At 43.1% G+C, this 25,829-nt stretch overlaps 1 protein-coding gene across 1 annotated transcript in view; it reads left to right on the forward strand.

Moving 5' to 3' along the window:
* DDX11 (DEAD/H-box helicase 11) overlaps positions 1-18,505 on the forward strand; it is an 81,280-nt gene extending 62,775 nt beyond the window's left edge. The window contains exons 32-37 of the mRNA XM_053658796.1: positions 7,839-7,884; positions 14,672-14,778; positions 15,097-15,219; positions 16,117-16,279; positions 17,320-17,412; positions 18,371-18,505. Of these exons, the coding sequence (XP_053514771.1) occupies positions 7,839-7,884; positions 14,672-14,778; positions 15,097-15,219; positions 16,117-16,279; positions 17,320-17,412; positions 18,371-18,429 (591 nt within the window). The 3' untranslated portion in view covers positions 18,430-18,505. The remainder of the gene's footprint in view (positions 1-7,838; positions 7,885-14,671; positions 14,779-15,096; positions 15,220-16,116; positions 16,280-17,319; positions 17,413-18,370) is intronic.
* Positions 18,506-25,829: the final 7,324 nt, after the last annotated feature.

Raw genomic sequence — 25,829 nt, forward strand, 5'->3', positions numbered from 1 at the left:
ACACTCAGTGTTTATGGAATGATTTGGAGCTAGCTTCTTTGCTTCTAAGTCATGTTGTTTTGTTTCTACCATCTTGTTCTGGGTGGAGGGAGCAGGGTCTTTCAGGTGGTTTGAATGGTACAAGAAAGGCCCCCTGCCAAGCAGGACCTGAGCATCCAGGGCACCGAGGGTAGAGGAGCCTTAGGTGGTGGAGTGTGTTGGAGTTCGGGAGAGGAGATGATTGGGTGGAGAGTACTCGATTTTGGAGGCAGAGGACTTTGGGCTTGAGGTGCTCAGAAAACACTAGGAGTCTGGAGCATTTAGGCTGCTCATCAGAACTGTGGGCATGGGGGGCAGGGGCTGGACCAGGGTGAAATAAGCACGGAGAGAAAAGGCTCTCCAGCCCCTTTCACTCTGAGGAGCTGGCAAACCCAGCCTGCTCTTTGTCATGAACTTAGAGAAGCACTGCACAGTTCTGCAGCCCAAGGTGCTTCTGTGAATGTGGGGAAGGGAGTCAGGGAGGTCACAGCCACCTTCTTCCTTTTGGCCCCTCAGGTTCATTGGATGGCCCAGCCCTCACCTCCTGCAAAGTGGCACTGGCCTCACTGATGACATGAGATGACACTGTCAGACTGGTCAGCACTTTCTCTTTCAGCGTGGCCATGGGGTTTGCTGTGGGGTGGGTGGAGGAAGGGGGAGGGAAGCCCTGGAAAAGGTGGCCAAAGTATACTTTGACCTGGGAGCTGTTTTCTTTGCTGCTTCTGCTCTGGGGGCACAGGTCTCAGTAAGGACGATGGGGGTGGGCAGGCTGACTGTCCCCTTTACACCACGTCTCTCCCCACGCTGGGAGCTCTGAGGACACTGCTGTCCCTGGGTCTCACGATGCTCCCAGACCTCCGACAACGACTTTCCCATTCTTCTTCCTACTTGTAGTTGGCTTCAGTTCAGACCCAGGCTTCTCCCTGACAGCTCCCCTAACTGAAATCACTTCCTTTCTCTGCCACACATTTTCAGGACCAGGTGACTGACAGTTTCCTATTTCATGGTGTCTTCTACTGAGATCGCAGACTTCCTGGGGATGGGAGCAATCTTTCTGCACCTGTGCCCTGTCTCACTGAACACACTGTCAACCACTGGGGGGCAGCTATTGCTTTACCGAAGGCAACGTTCATGGGGCCTGTTCAGATTGTTGTTGAGGGAACTCTTCAGGGAAAGGATAAGTGAACAGGAACTAAGTGAGAGGAAAGGAGGACTTCTTCGGAGCTCAAGAGGGATTATTTGCTATTTGAAAAAAATATTCCCTTCCTTGTGTGGTGGATTCCAAAACTGAGGGTGACACTATCTGGCAGCTCTAATTTTCAGGCTTTAAGCAGATGGGCCTCTGGTCCCTAGCCCCTTTTGTTTTCTTCCTGTGCTCCCCTCTCACTTTTTCAAGACATCAGGTGTTGATTGAGTGCCCTGTGTGATAAACACTGAGGACTGACACCAAGGTGAACGCAGGTGATCTTTGCCTGCAGGTGGCTGTCTTAGGTGCTCTGAGCCTTTAACTGTACACATTACTCCCAAACCTCTGTCTCCTCTCCCAAGCTCCTTCCCCAAATCCATGTCCCATGTCATGCGTTAGATAATTTTCCAGATGTCAAAGTGCACACAGACCTGCAGCCCCAACAGGAGCAGAGATAGTGCTTCTCTTTGTGGGGCTGGGGGAGGGTGGGGGAGGGCAGGGGGGAGGTCGGTGCAATATGTCACATGACTTGCTGAAGCCCTGGGAAGGAAGGGACGCAGGGCATCCTAACTGGTGTTGGATTTGGGGGGAAAAGTCGAGAAACCCAGAGAGCATCAGAGACAACTTCCTACCAGTATGAAGCTGAGTTAAAATCAAGAGAAGTGAGCAGTCAGTTCAGAGTGTTTATATTCAGGGTGGGGCAAAGGTAGGTTTACAGTCGTGAGTATGCAAAACACATTTTTACTCTTGTATTATTGTGGTTAATTCTTGCATTACTCCCCATGCAAATATCTGAAAACCTACTTTGCCCCACCTTGTACAAGAACAAAACCAATGCTTTAGCTTAACAATGGAGGAAGAATTAGTGATCCCGAACTAAAATCAAGGAAAGCAGCAGTAGTAGTGACACGTCAATGACAACAGGCCAGAAGGAGAAACAAGTAAGATCCCATCCAAAGAGTTTACAGTTTGTGGGGGAGGACAGGCTCCCTCCAAGGATGCGCCCCTCCTTCTGGGGCACTGCCTGGCTCGTGCACCCGGGCTTGCAGGGACACGTGTGGGAGCTGACAAATGTGCCTCGCCAACACCTGCATCGAACTTGTCTTTCCTTATTTACAGTCTTGGGAGTATGTTCACTAAAGCTGGGGGCACTGAAACGAGGCAGGACTTAGAAGAGAAGAAGCAACAGGAGAGAGCCTGGGCGGGGCTGAGTTGGCTCACTGGCAAGTCAGACTGAAGGGGGCCTTGGAGACAGGCTCAGGGAGTTAGGCTGGAATGAGCTGCCACTGCCCCCTGCTCCCCTGCAAGTCTCATGGGAACCCCTAGAGTTTAGGAGAAGCTTTGCCCAAGAGGGAAGAAAGGTGTGGGCATGATTCCAGGAGGCAGGCGGCCAATCCAACTTGTCCCTTTCGACAGTTCATCAGGTCCCCCCTCCTTTTTCTGCATTTCCTTCCACAGCCAGTTTTGAGCTGGGTGGTGGGGCAGGTAAGAGGGGTGGAGGTCTGAGAACAGAAGGACAGGAAAACGTGCTGCCTGTGGTTAGGCCGATTCCTCATGTTGCCAGCAGAGGGCAGAAGATCCTTCCCTCTACCACACTGCAATAATGGTGCTGTCTAGGTTCTGGTCACTTTTTTCAGTGGTCACTGAGGGGCACTTTGTAGCAGGCTCTGTACTGGGCACTGGGGAGTGCCAGGCTGACTGAGCTGTGAGCCCTGGCTCCAGAGGAGCCCATGGTCTGTGAGAGCGAGACAGCCATGGACACCCAGAGTGCCAAACATTGGGCTCTTCAGGGGACTGTGGGGGGGTGGGGGGTGGAAAGGAAGGGCATCCAATGATCCTCATAGGAAAAGATGTTTGAACTGGGGCTTGAAAAATGATTTTTATTTTGCAGGGTACACAGCCAGGTATGGTAGCCAGGGCAAGCATGACACTCCGTGGCACAGGGCGGTAGGGAGGGGGCTGGAGACGAGACTTGGGGAGTTGGGGGATCCTGGAGGGCCGTCCTTGGCTGCCATGCTGAGGAGCTTGGACTGAAACCATGAAGGAAATGGGAGGCCATCGTGGGGGCTTAATTATAAGAATAACACAATCAGATTTCCATCTTTAAGACATTCACTGTTCCAGCTGTGGGGAGGATGGCCAGAGGAGGGATGTGGGAAGGACAGGCCTGAAGGTTGCTGGCCAGCTAAGATTTGCCTGAAGCAAGTAGAGTGAGAGGTGCTGGCGGTCTGAACGAAGGTGGTAGCAGTGGGACCGAGAGGAGGGACTGGACAGGAGACTGAAAGGACAGATTGTGGTCTCTGATGGGATGGAGCAGGGCGAGGATGGAGATCTCCTGTGTTTCTGGCTTCAGTAGCTGTGGTGGGTGCAGGTGGCAGCTGAGAGGATGGAGAGCAGAGGGGCAGGGGAGAAATCTGGGGAGAAGGATTACGAGTCATTGAAAAATATGAGGCATCCTGCCCTGTGCTGCATTTGATTCCCTCCACACCCCACAGTCTAGATCCTTCCTACTCCTCACTGGTTCTGTGAGAGCGGCTTCCTGTGGGATTTCACAGTGTTTAGTCTGCTTCGGTTACAATAGCTTATGGATGCTTTCCTTTAATACATATTTATTGACAGCCTATTATGTGCAGGCACTGGGACAGGTGCCTTCACCCCCAGGGGCTTATATTCTACTACAGAAACATCATTCTCTTGCCTCCAAAACACACTAATCAGGAACTAAGTCCTTGACCTAGGTATGCACCTTGATGGGGAATAGGACCCGCAAACTTTTGGTGTATGGGAGGAAGCTTCAACAAGCTGAGCCACCTGGCCAGGGCTGTGAAGTTACAAGAGAGCATTTGTCTCCAGGAGTCATAATGGGGGGAGGGGCTGTCCATTCTTTAGACTAACAGCTGGTCAGTTACAGATTGAACATTTTAGGCTTGGTTGCTCAGATGGGAATCTTTCTCACACTTGGGAAGCATTCTCAGGAGACACTCTGTGTTGTCTGACTACTTCCTAATGGTGCTGTTTGCCTATCTGGTGTTGGTGAGAAAAACAGAAATAGGCTGAGGCCTCGAGTGGAGGTCAGTGTGAACGTGGGAAAGGAACCTGGGTAGTGACCGTGTGAGGATTGGAAAGGGGTGGATTCAAGGGGCATTTCATAAGTAGAATTCTGTGTCCTGGGAGGACCTGGGTGGTGTGTGAAAGGAGGAGTGAAAGATGACCAAAAGCTCAAGCACTGCCTGGACTCAGTGCTGTGGTCAGTCCAATGTGGGAGGTATTGAACTTGAAGTACTGTGAGAAATGAGAAACTATGAAATACAGGAATGAGGGTTTTCATCTCCAACAAGACCTGGGAGATACAGGTTTTGTTACTCTAAACAATGTTCAGTGTTCATGCTGACTCTCCATTTTTCTAACAAGGCTTAAATTTCATCAATTCCCTATATTCATTGTGAACAAGCTAAGCATCTGAACCCCTCGATTGCCCTGGAATTGCACCTTCTCTTCTTTTTTGTTCTGTTGGCTACTGTTGTACTTCCGTCATGACTTTAAGTCCCTCAAATTAGGGGTGATTATTACTGTATTTTAAGAGTTAAGAATTATTTAGACTTGCCAATTTCATTGTTAGGCTCCTACATGAAAACAAATTACATACTCAAATAAGGATAATTCCAGAAGAGTTTAATAAATAAACTAATTAATTAATTACTTATAGTAGGTCTTTCTAATGGGTATACATGGGTTGAGGTTCAGAAAGTCACAAGAGGCAGCTTAATGTCCCAGAGCTAGTAACCACAAGAGTTTTGCACTGCTAGGCCTGAGGATATTTAGGAAGGGAGCTGTCCTGGAAAGCTGAAAGCAGAGATGTGCACCCGGAGTTATTCTGAGAGAAGCAGAGACCTCAGAGATACACACCCACACCAAGGATCATCATGTCAGGAGAACAGGAGACTCTGTACTCTGACCGCACCATCCTCCCTTACTGCAGTGTCCTACTAGGGCTCTCCATTGGCAAAACCCAATTGCCAGCCAGAGAGCAAGGGAGCTTGTTTGGTGTGGGCCATCCTGGCCAGCCTCCAAGAACTTGGCAGGCGTGGAGAAGGGTGTTAGGGCTGATCTGGAGAGCCAGCAGAGACATTCAGGATACCACGTGTCTGGTTAAGTCTTTAGTACACAATTTCTTGGTTCCTAATTTTCCTTTCCAGAGTTATTTTATTCCTTGCTGAAAGAAGTATATTTGTGTGTCTTTCAATGAGGGCTTATGAATAATACATTTCTCAGTACATCTGAAAATGTCTTTAGTTTGCTCTCACTCTTGAATGTTATAGCTGAGTATAAATTTCAAGACGGATAGATATTTTCCTTCAGAACTTGGAAGCTATTTTTTCCACTGTCTCACCTACTCTTACTGATGAGAAGTCTGCTGTTGGTCTGGTAGTCTGTCCTGAAGTTGATCTTCTTTGTCGGAACTTTTTATGATTCTCTCACTTTCCTCGGTATTTTATTTTATTGCAGTGTATCTAGATATCAATTTGTTTTTATTCTGTGAGAGACTTGGTTGGCTTTTTCAATCTTAGGATTTATATCTTTCTTTAATTCTGAAACATTCTCAGCCCTTATCACCGTTACCTCCTGCCCAGACTCTATTTCTTTTCTTTTTTTTGAAACTCCCATCAAGCATATATTGGAGGTTTTTTTAATGCTGTCCCTCATCTCTTTAAACACGTATTTTCTTCATCTTTTTTTGCACCACTTGTGTCATTTACATGTATATTTGTACTTGTGCAGATTGACATTTATAGTATCTCCGCCTTGAGCAGTTGTGACGACCTTCAAGGCAGACCAAGGCCTATGACTCTGAGGTGGTAATTTTTTTGAGTCCAGAATTGTTTTCATTGTTGTTCAACTACAGTTGTCCCCATTTCTCCCTGTATCTGTGCTGTATTCTGGTCACTTTAGTCTGTGTTCCAACTCACTTATTCTCTGCTCAGCTAGGCTACTCTGAAATATTTCCACTGGGTTGTTTACTCAGTTGTTTGTTCTTTTCTGCATCTATCTATCTATCTTATAAACATATAGCTACTTATTCATTTACTATAATATCCTGTACTTGCCTTACCTGTCCTTAAAATTTTTGCTGTTAAATAAACACTGCTGTCTATGTAATTGGATGAACCAAGTACATAGAGCTCAGTGATTTCTCACTGAGCAGATGTCTCCATCACCAGCATTGAGGTATAAAGTGACATCACCAGCACCCTAGAACTCCCTATTGTGATCCTTTCTGGTCTCTACTCCCTCCCAGGCTAAGCCATGAAACCTTTATGTAAATCACTCCCTTGCTTTTCTGTAAAGTTTTACTACCTAAGTTGGCATTCCTAAACACAGTAGTTTATATTTGACTGTTTTCAGTTTTTTTATAGACATGGTAAAGAAGTATGTATTATTTGGTGTGTGACTTCTTTCACTCAGTGTATATTTGTTAGATTTGTACATGTTGTTACACAAATTGTCGTTTATTCATTTTCAGTGCTGTATAGTATTCCATCAGATGAGTGATACATACATATATAAACATCTATTTATCTATTATGAAGATGTTAGAAATTTGAGCTGCACTTCAGGGCTATTATGAATAATGGCAGTCTGAACAGGCACTCTGATGTGTGTCTGTTGCTGTAAGCAGGCATTCATTTCTGCCGGGTGTGTACCTAGGAGAAGATCATGAAGTAGATAGTGCCGAATTGTTTTCCATAGTGGCTGTTATTTTACATCCCCACTGGTAGTATGAGATAGTTTCCTTGTTCCATATCTTTGGAACACATGTCACTATGAACTTTTTAAATGAAGGCATTCTTCTGGGTGTGTAGTGATGTATTTCTGATGCTTTAACTTTCATTTTTCTAATTTCTGGTGATGTTGAGCCAAAGTTTTTAATGTGTTTATGGACCATTTGGATATTCTCCTTTATGAGTTGCTCACAAGTCTCTTACCTGTTTTACTATTTGTGTTCTTCTTGGATTTGCAGGAAATTGTTATATATTTTGGATATGAACCCTTTGTGGATTTTATGGGTGATATTTATCTTTTTTCATGCTGTAGTTTGCTCTTTTTACTCACCTGTTGGTGACTTTTTGATGACTTACAGATTTCCATTGCTCTCCCAACTTTTTATCTGAAAAAATCCAAACCTATAAAAAAAGTTGAAAGAACAATACAATGAGCACCTATTATTCTTCAACTTATATTCACCCATTTGCTGAAATATTTTGCCATATTTGTGCTCTGTCTCTTTTTGTCAATCTGCCTCTTTCTCTCTCTCTCAACCTGTCTCTCTCTCTCTCTCTTCACACATACTAACAGATATGAATCATCTCAGAGTGAGTTCAGCTGTATCTTATGGTCCTATCAATATTCCAGCATGTATCTCCTTTGAAAGAAGTAAAGTGCTGATAACGTCATTATACTCTAGGAACTTGTAACATTGTCATTATAATATAGACTATAGTCAAATTTCCCAAGTACCCTCTAAATGTTTATAGCTTTCTTTCCCTCACCTAAGTTCCAATTGGAGATCATGAATTGCATTCTTCCTTTATCTAAAACAGTGCACCAATTGTTTTTGTCTTTCCTTGTTTTGTAGACTGTTCCACAATCCGGATTTGACTGTTTCCTCTTTATCGACTCAGGTAAACAAATTGGGCAAAAATACTACATGGATGATGTTGTCTGTTCTCCTTTGCATTATCACGAGGCTCATGATACAAGTTAGTTCCATTATCACTGATGCCTGGTTTGATCACTTCATGAAGGTGGTGTCCATCAGCTCTTCCCATGTAAAAGTACCTTTGTTTTCCTTTTGCAGTTAATAAGTAACGAGTATACTGATCGGTAATAGTGAGGCCATGTGAATCTCTTTTTTCATTGATGCTTCTTGCCTGCATCAGTGATTTCATTTGTAGTAGTAATTCTGTCATTTCTTCTACATTTATTAGCTGACATTTTTTGAAGTAGAATCACCCACCCCAACCTTCATGTATTTTTGGTTATAATTTGGACCCATGGGTGCTTTTTTCATTCAAGGGGCCTTAATCCATTACCTTCATTGTTGTTTTTGATGTTCAGGTTGTTCCCCACTTGGCCAGTGGGAGAACCTTTTAAGCTGGACCCTCTGTTCTTTTAATGTATACCCATTAGTTTATGAGCACTTCCTGTTTCTGGCATAAAAAGATGCTCACATCGAACCTTTCCTACTCCCAACCAGTAATCAGCTATTTTTCCAAGGAATTCTTTCTTTTTAAAAGAGTGTGGCATGAATGATATATGGAAGAAAGTAGGATTTGGGTAGTAGGTGTGCTCTTTGCTACTGGAGTGTCATTGCTTTCAGGCCTTTTCTTTGAACGGAGATACCTGAAATGATGAATTCTTACTTATACTTCCAATTCAGATTGGAATATTGTAGGGTTCCCATTACGTATTTGCATTTCCCATCTTCCAAGGTAAGTATCCCCTTTCTCAAAAAGCATCACTATATTTAGGACAATATACAGAATACTTGCAGTATTCCTACTCCAATAACACTGCCAATTACAAACTTATTATGAAATCCAGAGCTTCTGGACAGGTATTTTTACCTTTAGAAACATCATCACTCTGACTTCTGCTCAAGATGGCAGCATAGGTAAACACAGCTTGTGGCCTTACACAACCACATCAAAATTACAACTATAAAATAGAACAACTATCACTCAGAACCATCCGAAGTCAAGTTGAGTGGAACTCGGACGCTACAGAATTCAAGAAACCACATCCATCCTGGCTGGCAGGAGGAACAGAGACACAAAAGGGTCTGTCCCACATCCACATGGCATGGATGAAAACTTGAGAGGGATATCTCAGACATGAGGAGTCCAAGCAGGTCTCCCATGCCAGGGGTCCAGTACCAGGAAGAAAAGTCTCCATAACTTCTGGCTGCAAATACCAGCAGGCTTTGATCTGGTGGAAGAAACTTCTTGAGTCCCAAGCATTTCACCTTAAAGAACCCACAGACAGACTTCCTGTAACATCCTCCCTCTGACGTCCAGCACCAGGGTAGCAGCTTGAAAGGCACACCTGGCCTACAGAAAGAAACTGAAGGCCAGTTTCTGGCTTCAAGGCAAGCACTAGGGGACAGCTTTTCCCAGACAGAGAGGCAGGCAGAGGCCATTGTCTTTTTTGTGATCCCTGCCCCAGCAGAACAACAGAGGCAACAGACGGGTTCTATATGTGGGACTCCATCAACCTGGCTAACACTGTTTGCCCCACCCTGATATCACTGAGTCTCACCAACTTATGGGTCCACCCAAATGTTAATCTATGACTTTTCCACATGAATAGCTGGTCTTGGCTCCTGCTTCACAACTCCCTCAATCCTGTCAAGCAAACAACAGCTGGCTTCAGTAGGCCCCCAGCCTCTGTACCACTTTCTCAGTGGCCCCAGACCAAGTATTAGCAGCAGCCAGCCTGGATTCATAGCTTGGTTTCAGTTGGGCATCTTCAAGACCAGCACAAGTGAAAGTCTACTCAGATTGCTTTATAGTTCAGGCGGGGTGACTCCAGGCAGAACACAGGTTGGGACTGACCTTCACGTGCACCACCCAGAAAACTGCAGAGCCCGTATACCCAGTGCACAGCTACAGACCATGTAGGAGCACCACCACCTTGCCCCTGCACAGCAGATCCTCCACAGAATACAGAGATTGGTGGTCAGTGGTCATAACCAATCCTTGCTGCTCACTGGCCTGGGTGAAACTCTCTCATTGACCTACTAACAGCAATCAAGGCTCAACTACAAGAAGAGAGTGTACCCAGCCCACATGAAGGGCACACCCTAAGTACTCAGCTTAAATGGTAGCGAAGGCTGTGCCACTGTGCCCCCAGGACACCTACTACATTAGGTCATGCTACAAAGACAGGGAGCCACTGAAGCCCTACCTCATATGTAGAAACAAACACAGGGAGGCTGCCAAAATGAGCACACAAGGAAACATGGCCCAAATGAAAAAACGATCAAAACTCCAGAAAAAGAACTAAACAAAATGCAGCTAAGCAATTTATCAGATGCAGACTTCAAAACACTGGTTGTAAGGATGCTCAAGGACCTAGTGAGGACCTCATCAACATAAGAAAGATTCCGTCAGAAATGAAGGATCCACTAAGTGAAGTAAAGAACAACTTACAGGGAAACAACAGTAGATTGGATGACACCAAGAATCAAGTCAATGATTTGGAACATAAGCAGGAAAAAATTAAAAACAACCAGATCAGAAGAAGAAATAGAAGAATCTAAAAAATGAGGGTAGTGGAAGCAGCCTCTGGGACAACTTGAAGAGGTCCAAAGTTTGCATCATAGGGGTGCTAAAAGGGAAAGAGAAAGAACAAGAAATTGGAAACCTCTGTGAGAAAATAATGTCAGAAAACTTCTCTGCTTTGGTGAAAAGAATAGACATGCAAGTCCAAAAAGCACAGAGACTCCCAAATAAGGCAATGCAAAGAGGCCCACACGAAGACACATCATAGTTAAAATACCAAAGGTTAAAGATAAAGAGAGAATCTTAAAAGAAGCAGGAGAAAAGCAGTTAGCTACCTACAGGGAGGTCCCATAGGACTTTCAGCTGATTTCTGAAAAGAAACTTTAGCGGCTAGAAGAGATTAAGAAGAAGTATACAAAGTCATGAAAAGCAGGGACCTCCCACCGACATTGCTCTAACCAGAAAAGCTATCATTTAGAATAGAAGGGCAGATAAAAAGCTTCCCAGATAAGTAAAAACTAAAGGAGTTCATCATGACCAAAACATTATTACATGGAATATTAAAGGGACTCTTAAAAAGAAAAGATCAAAACTATAAGCAATAGGGGAATGGGTGAGAATGTGAGGGGATTAAGAAGTACAAGTAGGTAGTAACAGAATAGGCACGGGGATGTAAAGTACAGTATAGGAAGTGGAGTAGCCAAATTAGTGTTAAGCATGACCCATGGATATGAACAATGAAGTGCTGATTGCCTGAGGGAGTGGCTGTGGCTGGAGGGCGAGATATTGGGACAACTGTAGTAAAATAACCAATCAAATAGAATTAAAATTTCATAAAGAATATAGCACACTAATGGTATATAGTTAGAATGTCACGTTTTAAATTACTTAAATTATTTTTTTCTATCTAGCTATATAATCAGGTTTGTTTGCAGTAAGATTCATTTATATGTATTGTATTTAGATTTAGGGTTTCCTGGGTTTGATCCCCTGGGATTTTGTTTATATTCAAATATGTGAAGCACTTTTGTGATTGAAAAGTGAAAACTTTATGATGAGGTAAAGCCAGAGGAGTCTTAATCCTATCATTATCCCTTCTTTTTTCTTCCCTCACACCACAATGTTAACCATTTTCATTAGTTTCTTGGTTGTCCTTTTGTGTTTTTTTCCTCCAAAATTAAACAAAACTATCCATCTCTATAGAGGAATATATGTGTACACCCAAATGTACATTTTTTCTTATTTTTTACTCAAAACGTAACATAATTCCTCAGCTTTTCATAGGGATCTTTTCTGTACATTAGCTGCATAATATCCCACTGGGGATTGTGCCGTACCTCATTCATCCAGTTTTTAATCCATAGTCATTTAGGTTGTTTCCAATATTTTGCTGTTACAGTGATACTAAAATGAGTAAATTTGTCCACATATTGTTTCATATTTGTGGAGGAGAATTTTCAGGGTAAATTCTAGAAGTGAAAGGTTGCTAAAGAAAGAGTGAATGCACATGTGATGTTGTTAGATGTTAGGAAAATTCACTCTGGGGGGCCAAGCCTTTCTGCACTCTTACCAGTCACGTGTAGCACAGCTTGCTTTCCCCAGGCTTTCATGCTTTTTAACATTTTGTCAGTCAGGAAAGGAGAACTGGAATCTTGGTGTGTTAAACTAGTTTCTTTTTTCTACAACTTCTAATGCATTGTTATCTTTTGCTGTTGGATTTAGATTGGTTTGTTTGTTTTTTAGAGGGGAAGGGAGGAAAAGAGAGAGGGAGAAACAACAATGTGAGAGAGAAACATTGATCTCTGTCCTCTTGAACATGATCTGACCAGGGACCCAGTTTGCAACCTGGCACGTGCCATGATCAAGAATTGAACCAGCCACCTTTCGCTTCATGGGATGAAGCCCAACCAACTGAGCCTCACCAGTCAGGGCTTTAGTTTTTATTTTTTTTTAAACAATTTTCACATCTATAGTCATGAGCAAGATTGGCTTTCGCTTTCCTTGCTTGAACTGTCTTTTGAAAGTTTTAGTATAAAGATTATGCTGAGGTCAGTAAATGGGTTGAGGAACATAGCCTTCCCTCTTTATCTATTTTCTGAAAGTGTTTGTGTATAATTGGCATTATTGTTTTCTTAAATGTTCAGTAGAATTTATTATTGAAGTTGTTCAGGCCTGGTGCTTTTTTGTAGGAATGGTATTTATTAATCATTGATTCAGTATATTTTGTAGTAGTAGGACTATTCAGATTTTTCCACTCCTGTCCATTTTAATAGATCATCCTCTTTTCTAGGAATTTGTCTAACTTATCTCAAGTCTGCAAATTTGTTCTGAGGAAATTGTAACTATTTTTTTAATTTAAACAAGCTTAGTTTTTATTTTAAAAAATTATTTTATTATTGTGCATGTACAGTTGTCTGCATTTACACTCCACCACTTTTGCCCCCAACCCCACTATCCCTACCTCCCTCCCTGTTCCACCCCAACTTGGTTTTGTCCATGTGTCCTTTATAGTTGTTCCTGAAAATCCTTCTCCCTTCCCCCTCCCCTTTATCCCCTCCCACCTCCCCTCTGGTTACTGTCAGATTGTTCTTATAGCCAAAATTGTTCTTATAATAATTTCAATGTCTCTGGTTATGCTTGTTTGTTGGTTTTCTTGATTAGATTCCACTTGAAGGTGAGATCATATGGTATTTGCCTTTCACTGCTTGGGTTGTTCCACTTAGCATAATACTGTCCAGTTCCATCCATGCGGTTGTGAAGGGTTGGAGCTTCTTTTTTCTTTCTGCTACATAGCATTCCATTGTGTAAATGCGGCAAAGCTTTTTGATCCATTCATGTACTGATGGGCACCTAGGATACTTTCAGAACTTGACTATTGTAAATTGTGTTGCTGTGAACATTGGAGTTCATGGGTTCTTCTGAATTGGTGTTTCAGGATTTTTAGGGTATAATCCCAGCAGTGGAATTGCCAGGTGAAAAGGTAGTTCCATGTTTAGTTTTCTGAGGAAACATACTGTTTTCCACAGTGGCTGCACCAGTCTGCATTCTCACCAACAGTGCGCTAGGGTTCCCTTTTCTCCACATCCTCGCCAACACTTGTATTTTGTTGATTTGTTTCTGATGGCCATTCTGACTGTTGTGGAGTGGTATCTCACTGTGGTTTTAATTTGCATCTCTCTGATGGCTAGTGATGCTGGGCATCTTTTGATATGTATTGATATGTATTGATATGTATGTATCAAACATTTGATATGTTTGATATGTATGTATGTTTGTCCTCCTTAGAAAAGTGTCTATTCAGGTCCTTTGCCCACTTTTAAATTGGATTGTTTATCTTCCTGGAGTGGAGTTGTGTGAGTTCTTTCTATATTTTGGAGATGAAAACCTGTCTGAGGTATCGTAGGCAAATATGTTTTCCATGGATTCCACTTAGGATGCACTTTCCATATGAGGACTTTTTTTTTGAATTCTGGAAATTTTCAATTATTTTTATTATCTTTTCTCCATTCTTCTAGAACTTTTCTCAGTCTATCTGCCATGTCTACTCATTGTTCTTTTATTAAAATTTATTTTACTTTTCTGCATTGCAGACTAGGTGAATTCCTCAGAACTATTCTTTAATTCATTAATTCTCTCTTTAAGTGGGTTCAGTCTTAACTATGTATTTGTTAAGATTTGAAAATTTAATGCTGATATTTTTTATTTCCAAGTTTTCTACTTGGTTCTTCTTCATATATTTCTATAAATTATAGTTTCATTCTGTTTGTTTTTAGTTTGTAGTTTAAAGTGTTCAGGTTCATAGTCCTGCTGACCACCACCCCCGCCCCCAACTCCCTTCCAAACATGGGAAGCACTTATTCTCTCAACAGAACGGATGTGAGTCAGAGGGCAGGATGAGATCCTAAAACTTGGTACCTGATAGCACATGTCTCTTGTTTGAGGAATCTCATATTATACTAATTTTGCATGTGAAGAAATAGACTCTCCAGAAGTGACATGAATGGGCAGAGGATACATTGTTAGTGAGAGGCAAAGAAATATTCAGAGCCAAACTTGTCTCTTCTGGTTTTTCACTATTTTGTGCGTGATTTCATCACTCCATGTTAACTACTTTTCAAGAAATACAGACCCACCTCTAACAAGAGAAAAACAGCTTCTCCCTGCTCACCCTCTTTATTCCTTACAGAGATGTTTAGACGGAAGGTGGCTCCCCAAAAGCCTGCCAAGAAGAAAAAATATACTGTAAGCTCAAACATCAGGGACTTGATGGAAGCAATCCAACATGCTGATCAGGTGAGGACATCTCTGACATCTTCCTGACTCTAGCCAAAGTAGAACCACCTCCACAGTAGCAGCTGCTTAAGTGTATTGCTATTGTGTCAGGAGAATGGGAAGAATTTCCAGTCGGCAGAGCACTGCAGCTCCAGGTCAAGTTCCCACGTCCTTATTCTGACCCATATGTTCTCCACCTGCCTCAACCCTGGGTCCAGCTTGAATCCTCACTCTAGAGTCACCCTTCCTCTTCCTTTCTCAACCAGGATCATTATTCTCCTTTTTAAAAACCTCCATCCTACAACCTTCCTTTCTTATTGAGTCCCCTCTCTCCTACAGGTCCCAGAAGAAGAAATATTTTACATACTCCCATTATTGAACATCAATATCATCCATGGGAATGTAAAATATAACGAGTGTCTGGACTTGGTAGACGTCATTGTCAATTACCTGAGCAAAATGGTGAGGAGCCCATGCCTCTGGGTTGAGGTTTTTTGGGGGAAGAAAGGATCACAGGTCTAAACCCAGAAGTTCCTTTCTGGTGAACTAAGTGGTATATGAGATATAAGTACCTAAAGTTTCTATACAATTTACTAGAACCTATATCTGATATCACAAATGTGTCTCAAGACTGTGATGTAGAAGATAAAGTAAAGAAGTAGAGGGTAGTGTGGGAGAAATGGGATGCAGAGGCCGGGAAGGATTAGGCTTTTGGCTCCAAAGCCTGATCTTGTTCTTCCACTGTGTTCTAAACCTGCTCCTGGGATAACTTAGGCAGTCACCCTTGTTACTGCAACTCAACTAATCACTTCAGTCTATTTACTAAGTGACTTAAATCCACCCACGTGTCTGCTAGCCCACCTTGGGACTGAATATTCATAACCTCTACCCATTCATCTATCCACATACCCATGTACATAATTTTTCTGACACCGGGTAAATCTGGTTTCTGATTTTATTGGTTAACTGCCTACATACAAGGTGTCTTCCAGTTTTTCGGCCTTCCTTGGCATGCCTGCTTTCTGATCAAGACCCCTGACCTATCAGGGACTTTTCAAATTGGCTTCCACCATCTAACCACCTTTCTGATGGTTCACTTGCAGCCACAGGGAAATCTCTGTGCTCTGGATATGTCAACTCCCTTTCCTACCAAACACACAAGCCAGAGACTTTGCAGAGAATTTGCCCTTGTCCTCCATCATGGGAAAGTTGTATGTTGAATGAAGTGGTGGGATTAAGAAATTTAGCATCTGCCCTTTAGATAGAGGAGAGCCACTTATCAACCAAAGTCAATTCTCAGAAGCCCCAGGACTCGTGTTGGATATTAACTTTGGTACAGTTAAGTCGTTCTCTTTCCAGAAGCCAGGACCAAAACTGGAGAGTTTTTGCATTATCACCTTAAAAGGTGTGGGGGCAAAGAACCCACAAATGGTCTACAGGAAGCTGTGGGATAGAGAATACGATCACTGTCTGCCTCCAAAGAGCCTCCTGATTGCGGTTGGGGATCTCTGCCGCTCCCGAGGTACTGCTCCCTGTGGTGGAAGAGTTAGTCTGAGAAGAAAGAAAATGGGGGGAGTAGGCAGTGGGGTGCTGCATGGAGTTTAGAGGTTAGCTTTATCCTCCAGTCGTGGGTGTGTGTGTACAGGGGATGGGAGCAAACTAGGATCCCTGTAGGGCTGATGGGAACTCAGAAGGCAGTTCCTGGAGACTAGGAATGGCACAGGAGGGCACATTAGGGCATGGGACGCGGTGGGGCTGGAGGTTACACTTGGGCACAAAGATGGAAGGCACCGTTCGAGAGTGCTGGGTAGGGGCAAAAGAGAAGGGAGAAGTGCTTTGCTTGGGGGATCCTGAAGTTTTTAATTTGATTAGAAGTTTGGGGGGGTAATAGTGTAGTAAGATGAGGCAGAGAATCGTTACACAATCTCCAACTGGTGGCTGTTGGTGACAGCACTGGCTCTCTTACCCTTTCCACCCACCTCCTTCAGTCACAAATTGTGAAAAAAAATTAGGTTGCTGGGCAACTGACAGTACATGTCATTTCTTTACCACTTGGAATTGAGTGTAGAGATGAGTTGGGAGAAGTCAGCTGGCCTTGTAGGCATTATGTTCAAAATGACAAGGCTTATGGGTTGGGCTGCATAGCACGCTTAGGGGACACAGTAACAGAATCTGGAAATGTGTCTCTCACCTAACCAGGCCAAACGTTCTCACTTCAGAACAGTGAGCAGAGCTTCAGGCAGCACAGCTCCTGTTTCCCTTAAGGGTCCTTGGAAGGGAGTGTGTGTGTGTAGGGTGTGTGCTAACATCCATCATTGCCCTCTATTTTCCCAGCAGCTCTGTGAGGTGGTCATGTTAGAAAGTGTAGTCCTATTTAGCAGCTGAGGAAGCTGAAAGGAGGATAAATTCAGTAATTTGTTCTGGGTTGTCCAGACTCTCTGGAGGCAGAGATGGGATCAGGACCCAAGGCTCCTGTCCCCTAATCAATAAGGTTTTCCACAGTAAGGCTGGGAGTCTCCTCTCCCTGAGACAGGGCCATTTTTCTTGTACTCTCCCTCCCAGGTTCTGCTCTCTTAATCGGGCGCATATGGCAACGCCTTGTGTTATTTTTGAAGATGGCCCACAATGGGAAGGACATGTTGGCGATTTGTCATGGTGAGGATCGGGAGGATTCAAGGAAGGCTTTGTTAGAATCAGGAAGGGAGAAGGGAAGGTCACGAAGAATCTGGGTCCCTCTGCATGTGAATCCAGAAGGCTATGGAAGGGGCAGAGGATGGCTGAGAGCAGGCCTGCTGTGAGTAGATGCTCTTCTCCATATGACCTTTCTTGGCCTGCTTTGGGGCAGGGGCAAGCTAGATAGAGATGCTGTCGGTGTTGACAGCCTTTCTCTTTCACTCTCCCTGTCCATGCTGGGTCGACTAAGTATGGCCTGAAAGGAAAGGCCATTGGAGAGGTGGGGGATGTTTTGGACTTTCTCAGCACAGCACCTTGGAAGCCCTTTCAGGGCCGAGAAGGAGAGGACAGTACTTAAAGGTGTATATGCTTCCCCTTGTGGGAAGAGAAAGGTGATAAGACTCTAACTTCCTGCTCCCCTTACAGCAATCATTGGATTGGTCACCTGTGCCCGGGAACATCTGTGCACTGGGCATGAGAAAGTGATGGCCATCTTTGAAAACGAGTTGTCCTTCAGGGCCGAATGCACTTTCCTGATTATCTGGAACCGATGGTCTTTGAAGAACAAGAACAAGGTGGGAGTTGGAGATAGCAGGAATTGGGCAGATGGGCTGAAGGAGTAAGACTTGAGCCAAAGTTAGAGCACCACAGTGTTTGTCCACTGGCGAGTGGAAGGCTGACTCCCCAGGCTCTTCCAGGAGAGCAGGGCGGTTCTCCTCAGGCTCCTTTAACATTCTTCAGGAAAGGGTAGGGTCAAAGTATACTTCATTGTCCATTCACTTAACTGTTAAATGTGCAGTTTACATCTCCTGATCACTCTTATTGGCCGGGCCCTGTGTAGGCCTTGGTAATAAGAAAATGAATACGGCAAAACCCCTGAGAGCTTGTCCTGCCTTCATCCCTTTGCTGAGGCAAGTTTGTTGTGTCTCCTTGAACACAGGTGACCGAGGAAGTTCTGGTGGTATTTGGCCATGTGTTTTACCTCATGTCACCATCTGAACTCAGGAACCAAGTGAACCGCTTAACCCGATGGTTAAAGACTTTGGTATCTACAAAAGTGACACCTTTCTACATTTCCCAGGTGATTGGGGTGGGGGTAAGAAGGAAATTTAACTAGTTCATGCATTTCCTATTTATTGAGTAGTTCATACTGGAGCTGGCAAAGCGTGGCCCACAGGCCAAATCCAGCTTGAAGCTCGTTTTTTAACTAATGTTTTACTGGAACTCAGCTCATTCTTTGAAAGTCTCTGACTTGCCTCTCACTGACTTCTAGAGTCAGATTGCAAAGGCTCAAGACAAACCCACCTGGATAATCTCCCTATTTTTAAGTCAATCTGTGTGGGATCTTACATGGACAATAATCCCTTCCCATCAACACTTAGATTAGTGCCTGATTGAAAAACCAGGCAAAGGTAGGTGCACACCAGGGGCCTGGAATTTTGAGGGCCATATCAAAATTCTACTTGTGATAGAAATGGTATACAAACATTAGATATTTTTATGCATGGAGGATGAAGAACTGGAACCCTAATTTTCTGATTGTTGTTTCGGCTCTCCTTCCAATATAGTGACATTTCTCAAACCAAGTTCCCCCAACTCCTAATGGGTTTTCCACAGAAAGACGGTGTGTTATTTAGTACAATGGATGGAAAATGCGTAGTTTACAATTAAACAAATTTCTTAACTGTGGGACTTCTCAGAGCCTTCAGCATGTGGTTTAGTCTAATCTTCCAAGAAACAGGTACCAACAAGGAATTGAGGTATAGGAGGCTTATTGGAGGAACACCTATAAGTAAAATCAGGGAAGGAGCCAGAGGAAGCTGGGAGAGTCATCAGAGTGAGTAGCAGGCCAGACCCTTGATAAGGAGAAGGGGAAGGAAGGAAGAATGGTGAGGAGGGAAGAAGAGAGCCAAGTCTTAGATTATAGTGCAGTTCTAAGAGAGTTTCGGCAGCGCCAACAGGGAGTCACTGGGCCAGTGTCACCCGTCAGAAGAGTCCCACATCTCGCCTGAGTAGGCCTGCCTCAGTGGACCTGCCATACTCAGTCATTGGCTGGGAGAAACCTGTGGTCATGTAGCCACAGATTTTTTTAAGTTTTACTTAAAAAAATGTTTATTTTTCTATTTCAGTTGTCCCATTTACCCCCCTTTGCGCTCTTCTACCTATAGCCTTCGTTTTGACACAGTGATGGATTTTATAGTATAGAGGCTGGAGATGTTGGTCAATTATGTCCTCAAGAGTAGGCATCTAAGGGGCACATTGGCCATGGTTGCTCAACAAGTTTCATATGTATTTGTAAATTTTCAAGAGGAGAATTTTTTACTTAATGCAGCACCCATTAGCATCAGGTTTGCAGGGATCACAGTTTGTGGTCTACCATTGCTCTACCGCCTCAAATGTGCTGTCCTTGGTATGTGAAGACTTGACCTTTTTCACATATGTGCTCTGAGTTTTCTCCGTTAGTAGACCAGCCAGTATCTTCTTTACTTGCTCTCCTGTCACATATCTACACGTCACCTAGGGGTAAGGTCTATGAATCTGGAACAGAGGTTTGCTCTGCATCATCAATTAGCCAGTTGGAGGATGAAATTTGTAACCTAACTGCTAGTCTGCAGATTGGTCCAGTAGAGATTCTACCATACATTTTGGAGGGTAGTGGAGTGTTTTGGCTACTTCCTTCTTCTCTACCGCTCCAGGGGATAGTGACTAAAAAGTGAGATATTTGCCAGTCTGTAGCACTAACCAGCTTTGCTTAGGGAAGCTGGCCTAATTTGGGAGTTCATCAGGCAAAGCAAAGTGGAAGAAACGTTAAATATTTAAAATCCAGTGGAGGGATTTCTCTTCTGGCAAAGGTGGAGTAACTGAAGCTAGGGTTACTCCCTTCTGTGAAACAACTAAAACACTGGGCAAACTATATGAGACGATGTTTCTCAAGACATTGAACATCAAGTAACAAAGAACACTGATCCCTGAGAGACAGAAACATCATTAAGCTCTATAATTGCCCAGGCTTACTTTCTTAATATAGTTTCCAGGCAGTGGCAGAGGGAAAGAAAACTCAGGCAGAGTCTGATGGATTTCCTGAGTTGAGGAGATAGTAGTGCCAGTTCAGGGAGACCAAAGTAGTTAGAATTAGCTGGGTGGAATACTAAACAGTGCATGTGTGTGGGGAAATGGTCTCAAGTAAGGAAAAGGACCAAGATTCGAAAGAAGAGTAGAAAAAACTCACACTGGGCCAAGAGTAAAACCTGTTCCCACAAACCAGCTTTAAAATTTCATAATTTACAGAGCACTAGGGTGTAGTACTTGGAGGGGTAGGAATCGAAATTCACAGCAGGCTGAGTGCTCTTCCAGTACTGTCTAACAAATCATAAAAGCAAGACCCAAAAGGATCAAATTATTTCTAAGTAACTTTAACTCTGTTCCAGAAAAACCCAAGAATATGTATAGGAACCCCAGCTATTCACACTGAATAAGGTACCTTAAAATGAGTGGCAGAAAATTAAAAATCACCAGGCATACAAAGAAGCAGGAAAATATGGCCTGTCATTAGGAGAAAATTCAATGAAAAATGACCTGGAACTCACACAGATGTTATAAGGAGCAGATAAGGACAATAAAACAGATAATATAACAGATCCTATTGGTTTAAAAGTAGTGAAAAGATTAAGTAAGTAAGTAGAAACTGGTAAAAAATATTTTTAAAAACATCCAAATTGATCTTCTAGACATAAAGTCTAGAATACCTGTGATAAAAACACTGAATGCCTGGGGTGGTGTGGCTCAGTGGATTGACTGCTTGCCTTGGAAGCAGAAACACACTGGATGTGATTAATGAGAGATCAGACATTGCAAAACAAAAACATTGGTTAATTTGGAGACATATCAATAGAAACTACATAAGCTAAAAGAGAAAAAGAATTAAAAATAAATGAAGAGGAAAGCCTCAATGAGGCATAGGACACCTTCAAGTATCTATTCAAAATTTTTGCCAATTTTCCAAAATTTGCAATTAAATTTTGAGAGTTCTTTATATACTCTGGATACATATATATAATTTGCAGATATTTTCTTCCAGTCTAATACGTGCCTTTCCTTGCTCCTAACAGCTTTCAAAGAACAGAAATTATTCATTTATCAGAAGTGGTGGGGAATCCTGGGTGGAGGGGTGGAAGAATTGAGCAAAAAAGAGAAAAATAGAGAACAAACTCATGGACATGGACAACACTGGTGATTGCCATGGGGTGGGGAGAGATGGGAACTCTAAGTTCCCTCATAAAGGGGAGAGAGAGAAAATTTATTAGAAGAAATAGTACTTGAAAAATTACCAAGTCTGAAGAAAAGTATAAAGCCATTCATCCAAGACACCAAATGAACCCCAGACACAAGAAATATGAAAAAATGCCACCAGGTCAGATCCTGATCGAATTCTCAAAACCAGTGAAAAAGAGAAAATCTGAAGTGCAGCAAGTGAAAAAGAAAACCATGTTTCATATGGAGGAATAAAGATAACAGCAGATTTGTCAATGAAAACAATGCAAGTGAGAAGATAGTGGAATAACACCTTTGAAATACTCGAAGGAGAACACTATTGGCCATCAAAAAAAAAATGAAATGAAATCTTGCCATCTGCAACTGCATGGGTGGACCTAGAGGGTATTGTGTTGTGTGAAGTAAGTCATTCAGAGAAAGACAAATGTGATATGATTTCACTTCTTTGTGGAATCCAAAGAACAAATAAATGAACAAGCAGAAGTGAAACACTCATAGATACAGAGGACATTTTGATGGTTCCCAGATGGGATGGGGTGAGGGGATGGGTGCAAAAGGTGAAGGGATTAAGAAGTACACATTGGTAATTATAGAAAAATCATGGGGATGGAAAGTACAGCCTATGGAATATAGTCAATAATATTCTAATAGCTATGTATGATGTCAGATGTATGGGTACTAGATTTATCAGGGTGATCATCTTGTAAGTTACTTAAATGTCTAATCACCAGGTTGTACACCTGAAACTAATTGAATATTGTCTGTGAATGTAATGGGACACAGAGCACGTCTCTTGATAAAAGGGAACTCCCTCACAATTCTGTCTGAAGGTAGGATTCAGTAATAGGAAAGAGCAGAAGACATAGTGTTGAAGCTACATTACATAACAAAGGCAATTTAATAACCCTGCCCTCTTGAAGGGAAGAAGGCTGCTGCCCAGGGCAAATTGTGCACATGACTACCAGAATGTGCAGTGACTCGTTACATAACCAAGAGGGCAGATGCCCCTCGCAGATGCTTATGCATCAGTGGGAGCTCTTGCCCTGACTAAAGATGGCAGCCAAAACAGTGTCAAAGACACAGGGTCGCTGACCAAAATGAGAAACTCTAATGCACCATAGGAAAAGCCGGATGTGAGGACATACAGGAAGTTCTGAGGTAAGAATTTAAATTCGGGTGGGCCAAATGTCAGTAAGAGAGACACAAGGAGGAGGTCTTCAGAGAAGTCAGCCATGAGCTCTGCTAGAAGGTCTGCCTGGAGAAGATGGTGGCAGTGCTGATGGTGCTGTGGGGACCCTCCAGGCCAAGCACAGACATGTGAGAGGTGCCTGGAGGTGAACTGTGACCGGGAATGCTGAGCTTCAGACTTCTGCTTCTTTGGGGGACATAGGAGAAGTTGCACTCTTAGTATGGGGACTCTTGTTACAGGACTTTAGGGCTTAGTGTAAACTCTCTCCCCCTGGAAATTTTTGCAAATGGACATTCTGGGCCTGTGGCCCTGCTTGATTCATGGACAGGAGCACTCATGGGACCAAGAGAGGCAGAACTCACCAGTGGCTTAGACCATGCAGATGATAAGAGGCAGGGTCCCACACTGGGACAGTGTAGCATGACAATAATTTCCTGAACTACTATGTGGAGGCTGAGAACAGTGCACCCCAGATCCTGAATGAGAAACCTGTTGTGAGAGGATTGCAACTCTGAAACCCACAAGTGCACCTTCCAGAGAGGATGAAGACCTGTTTGTGTGACTGGCTGATAGGCAGATTAAAAATATGGGGACCTTCTGGGCATGGTTTTGGCATGTGTACCTTTGGGAAACCAGGGAATTTCTGGGTCTCACGGAAAGTAGGGCTCTGAACAGAAGTGCTGTCACTTCCTCAGATTGGAACCCTGTTAATAAAAACCTCTTTCCTTCGACACTAACTGTGGGCTCATGTAGATCCAAGGTGCTAAGTGGCTGAGCCCCAGTTTGCAGGGTTACATGAACCATAACTGAGAAATAAAACACAATTTTAAAAAATGGATAAATAAGTTTGACTTCATCAAAGTGAATAATTCTTTTTAAAATATTTATATTTATTTTAAATTTAATTTTATCTCTTCTTTGTATTGAATTTATTGGGATGACACTGGCTAACAAAATTGTACAGGTTTCGGGTACACAGTTCTACAACACATCATCTGTACCCTGTGATCCAAGTTCATCCCAAGTCAAGTCTCCGGCCATCACCATTTATCCCCTCTATTCCCATCTTCACCTCTCTTCTTACCCTCACACGATCACCACACTGTTGCCCATGTTCATGAGTTTGTACTCTTTTTGGTTTGGTTCAACTCCTTTATCTCTTCACCCAGCATCCCCCTCAAAGTGAATAATTTCTGTTCTTTGAAAGCTGGCAAGAGAATGGAAAGACAGCTATCATATTAGAAGAAAATGCTTGCAAATTTAATATATAACTATATATGTAACTATATATATACATATACATACACATATATATATATACATACACACACACACATATATGTATACAAAGAACTCTCAAAGCTCAATTTGAAAATTTTAAAAATTGGAATAGGTACTTCATCAGAGACAATATTGGGATGGCTAATAAGTACAGGAAAAGTTGCTAAACATCATTTAGACATTAGGAAATTTAAACTTACAGTGAGATGTCACTTCACATTTGCTAGAATGTAAATTGGCACAACCAATTTGGAAAACAGCCTGGCAGTTTCTTAAAAAGTATGCAACAGACCTGTAGTGACAGAAAGCAGATCAGTGGTTGCCTGGGGAAAGGAATGGTATTGGGCGGGGAGGGAAGGAGGAGTTACAAAGAGATGAGGAAACTTTGGGCGGCCCTGGATATGTTTATCATCTTCATTGTGGAAATGGTTTCAAGGCTATCTACATTTATCAAAACTTATTTCATTGTATATTTTTAATATGTGCAGTTTATTACATATCAATTAGACATCAATAAAGGTGTTTTTTAATAAATTAAGTGGAATATTAACACATTTGAAAACTAAGGTATTTGTAGCACTCTCATAGAAGTGATAAGAACAACCCATAAAACAGCACAATGTACCAGGTAAAGGGTAGACATTTAGGTGTTTAAACTTGGTCCTCCAAATTTTGAAAGTCATATCCTAGACCCAGTTCTTGCTTTGGCCATGGCTATTTTATCCTATTTCTTTGAAGTCGGCCAACACCTGCAATGTCGACCTGCCCTAAAAGTTTCTGGGGAGTAATGAGGTTCTTTGAAAGTAAGTTTCGCTCCCTGGGTGAGGGGGAAGAGCAAGTCATGACTGTATTTGGCTATGGAAAAACTAGCTTCTGGGCCTTTCTTGAAAAAGCACAAAAGGGAAGTGTGAAACTATGATAGCTTGGGCCATCCTCTACAAGACAATGTGAAGACAGAGGCTTTCCCTTGAGGCTGTGGCAAGGGCTGGCTGACTGGTGCCCACTCTGTCTTTACACACAGTGCATTTCACATCTGGTGGATGCTCTGGCTCTCAGTGGCTACGGAGGCGTGAACTTGGAATCCAAGCTGGAAGACCTCATAGGCATGCTGTTTGACCTGGTGAGTGCTGGGGGCTGGACGTATCCTGGCCTTGTTCTTCCTCTCTTTTGTGGAGGTGATGGTTACCCCAGCCCAGGCCACAACCTCCACACAACCCAGAGGTGTTTCTCATGGTGACCTTAACTGCACACATCTAGGCTTCCCTAGAACATCTAAAGGCCTGGATGCTGGCCACAGAGTGGATATTTTCTATGAGGTAAATTGGACACATTCTGTATGTTTCTCGGAGTGGAGGAACCCCCTTAACTGGTGTACCCCCTAAACTGGTGCACCCCCTAAACTGGTGAAGAGCAGACTGTTCACACAGCTCCATTATGCCTGTGGGAAATGGCAGGCCTTCTCTAGAGAAGAAAGAGGAAAATTGGATATTTTGCAAAAAGGGGTTGCCTTCCATATATTCAATTTGTTGGCCACTGTCTTCCTTCCTTTGGAGCTGTGTAGGTGGTTCCTGGATTCTATTTTCATGTTCTCCTTATGACCAAGTCCACACTTTTCATGGCTGTATGCCTCAGGTTCTCCATCCATGTCCAGGGCCCC

The sequence above is a fragment of the Artibeus jamaicensis genome, unplaced genomic scaffold, assembly GCF_021234435.1.
Source record: "Artibeus jamaicensis isolate MK-2021 breed Jamaican fruit bat unplaced genomic scaffold, CSHL_Jam_final scaffold_584, whole genome shotgun sequence".
In the NCBI taxonomy this organism is placed as follows: Eukaryota; Metazoa; Chordata; class Mammalia; order Chiroptera; family Phyllostomidae; genus Artibeus; species Artibeus jamaicensis.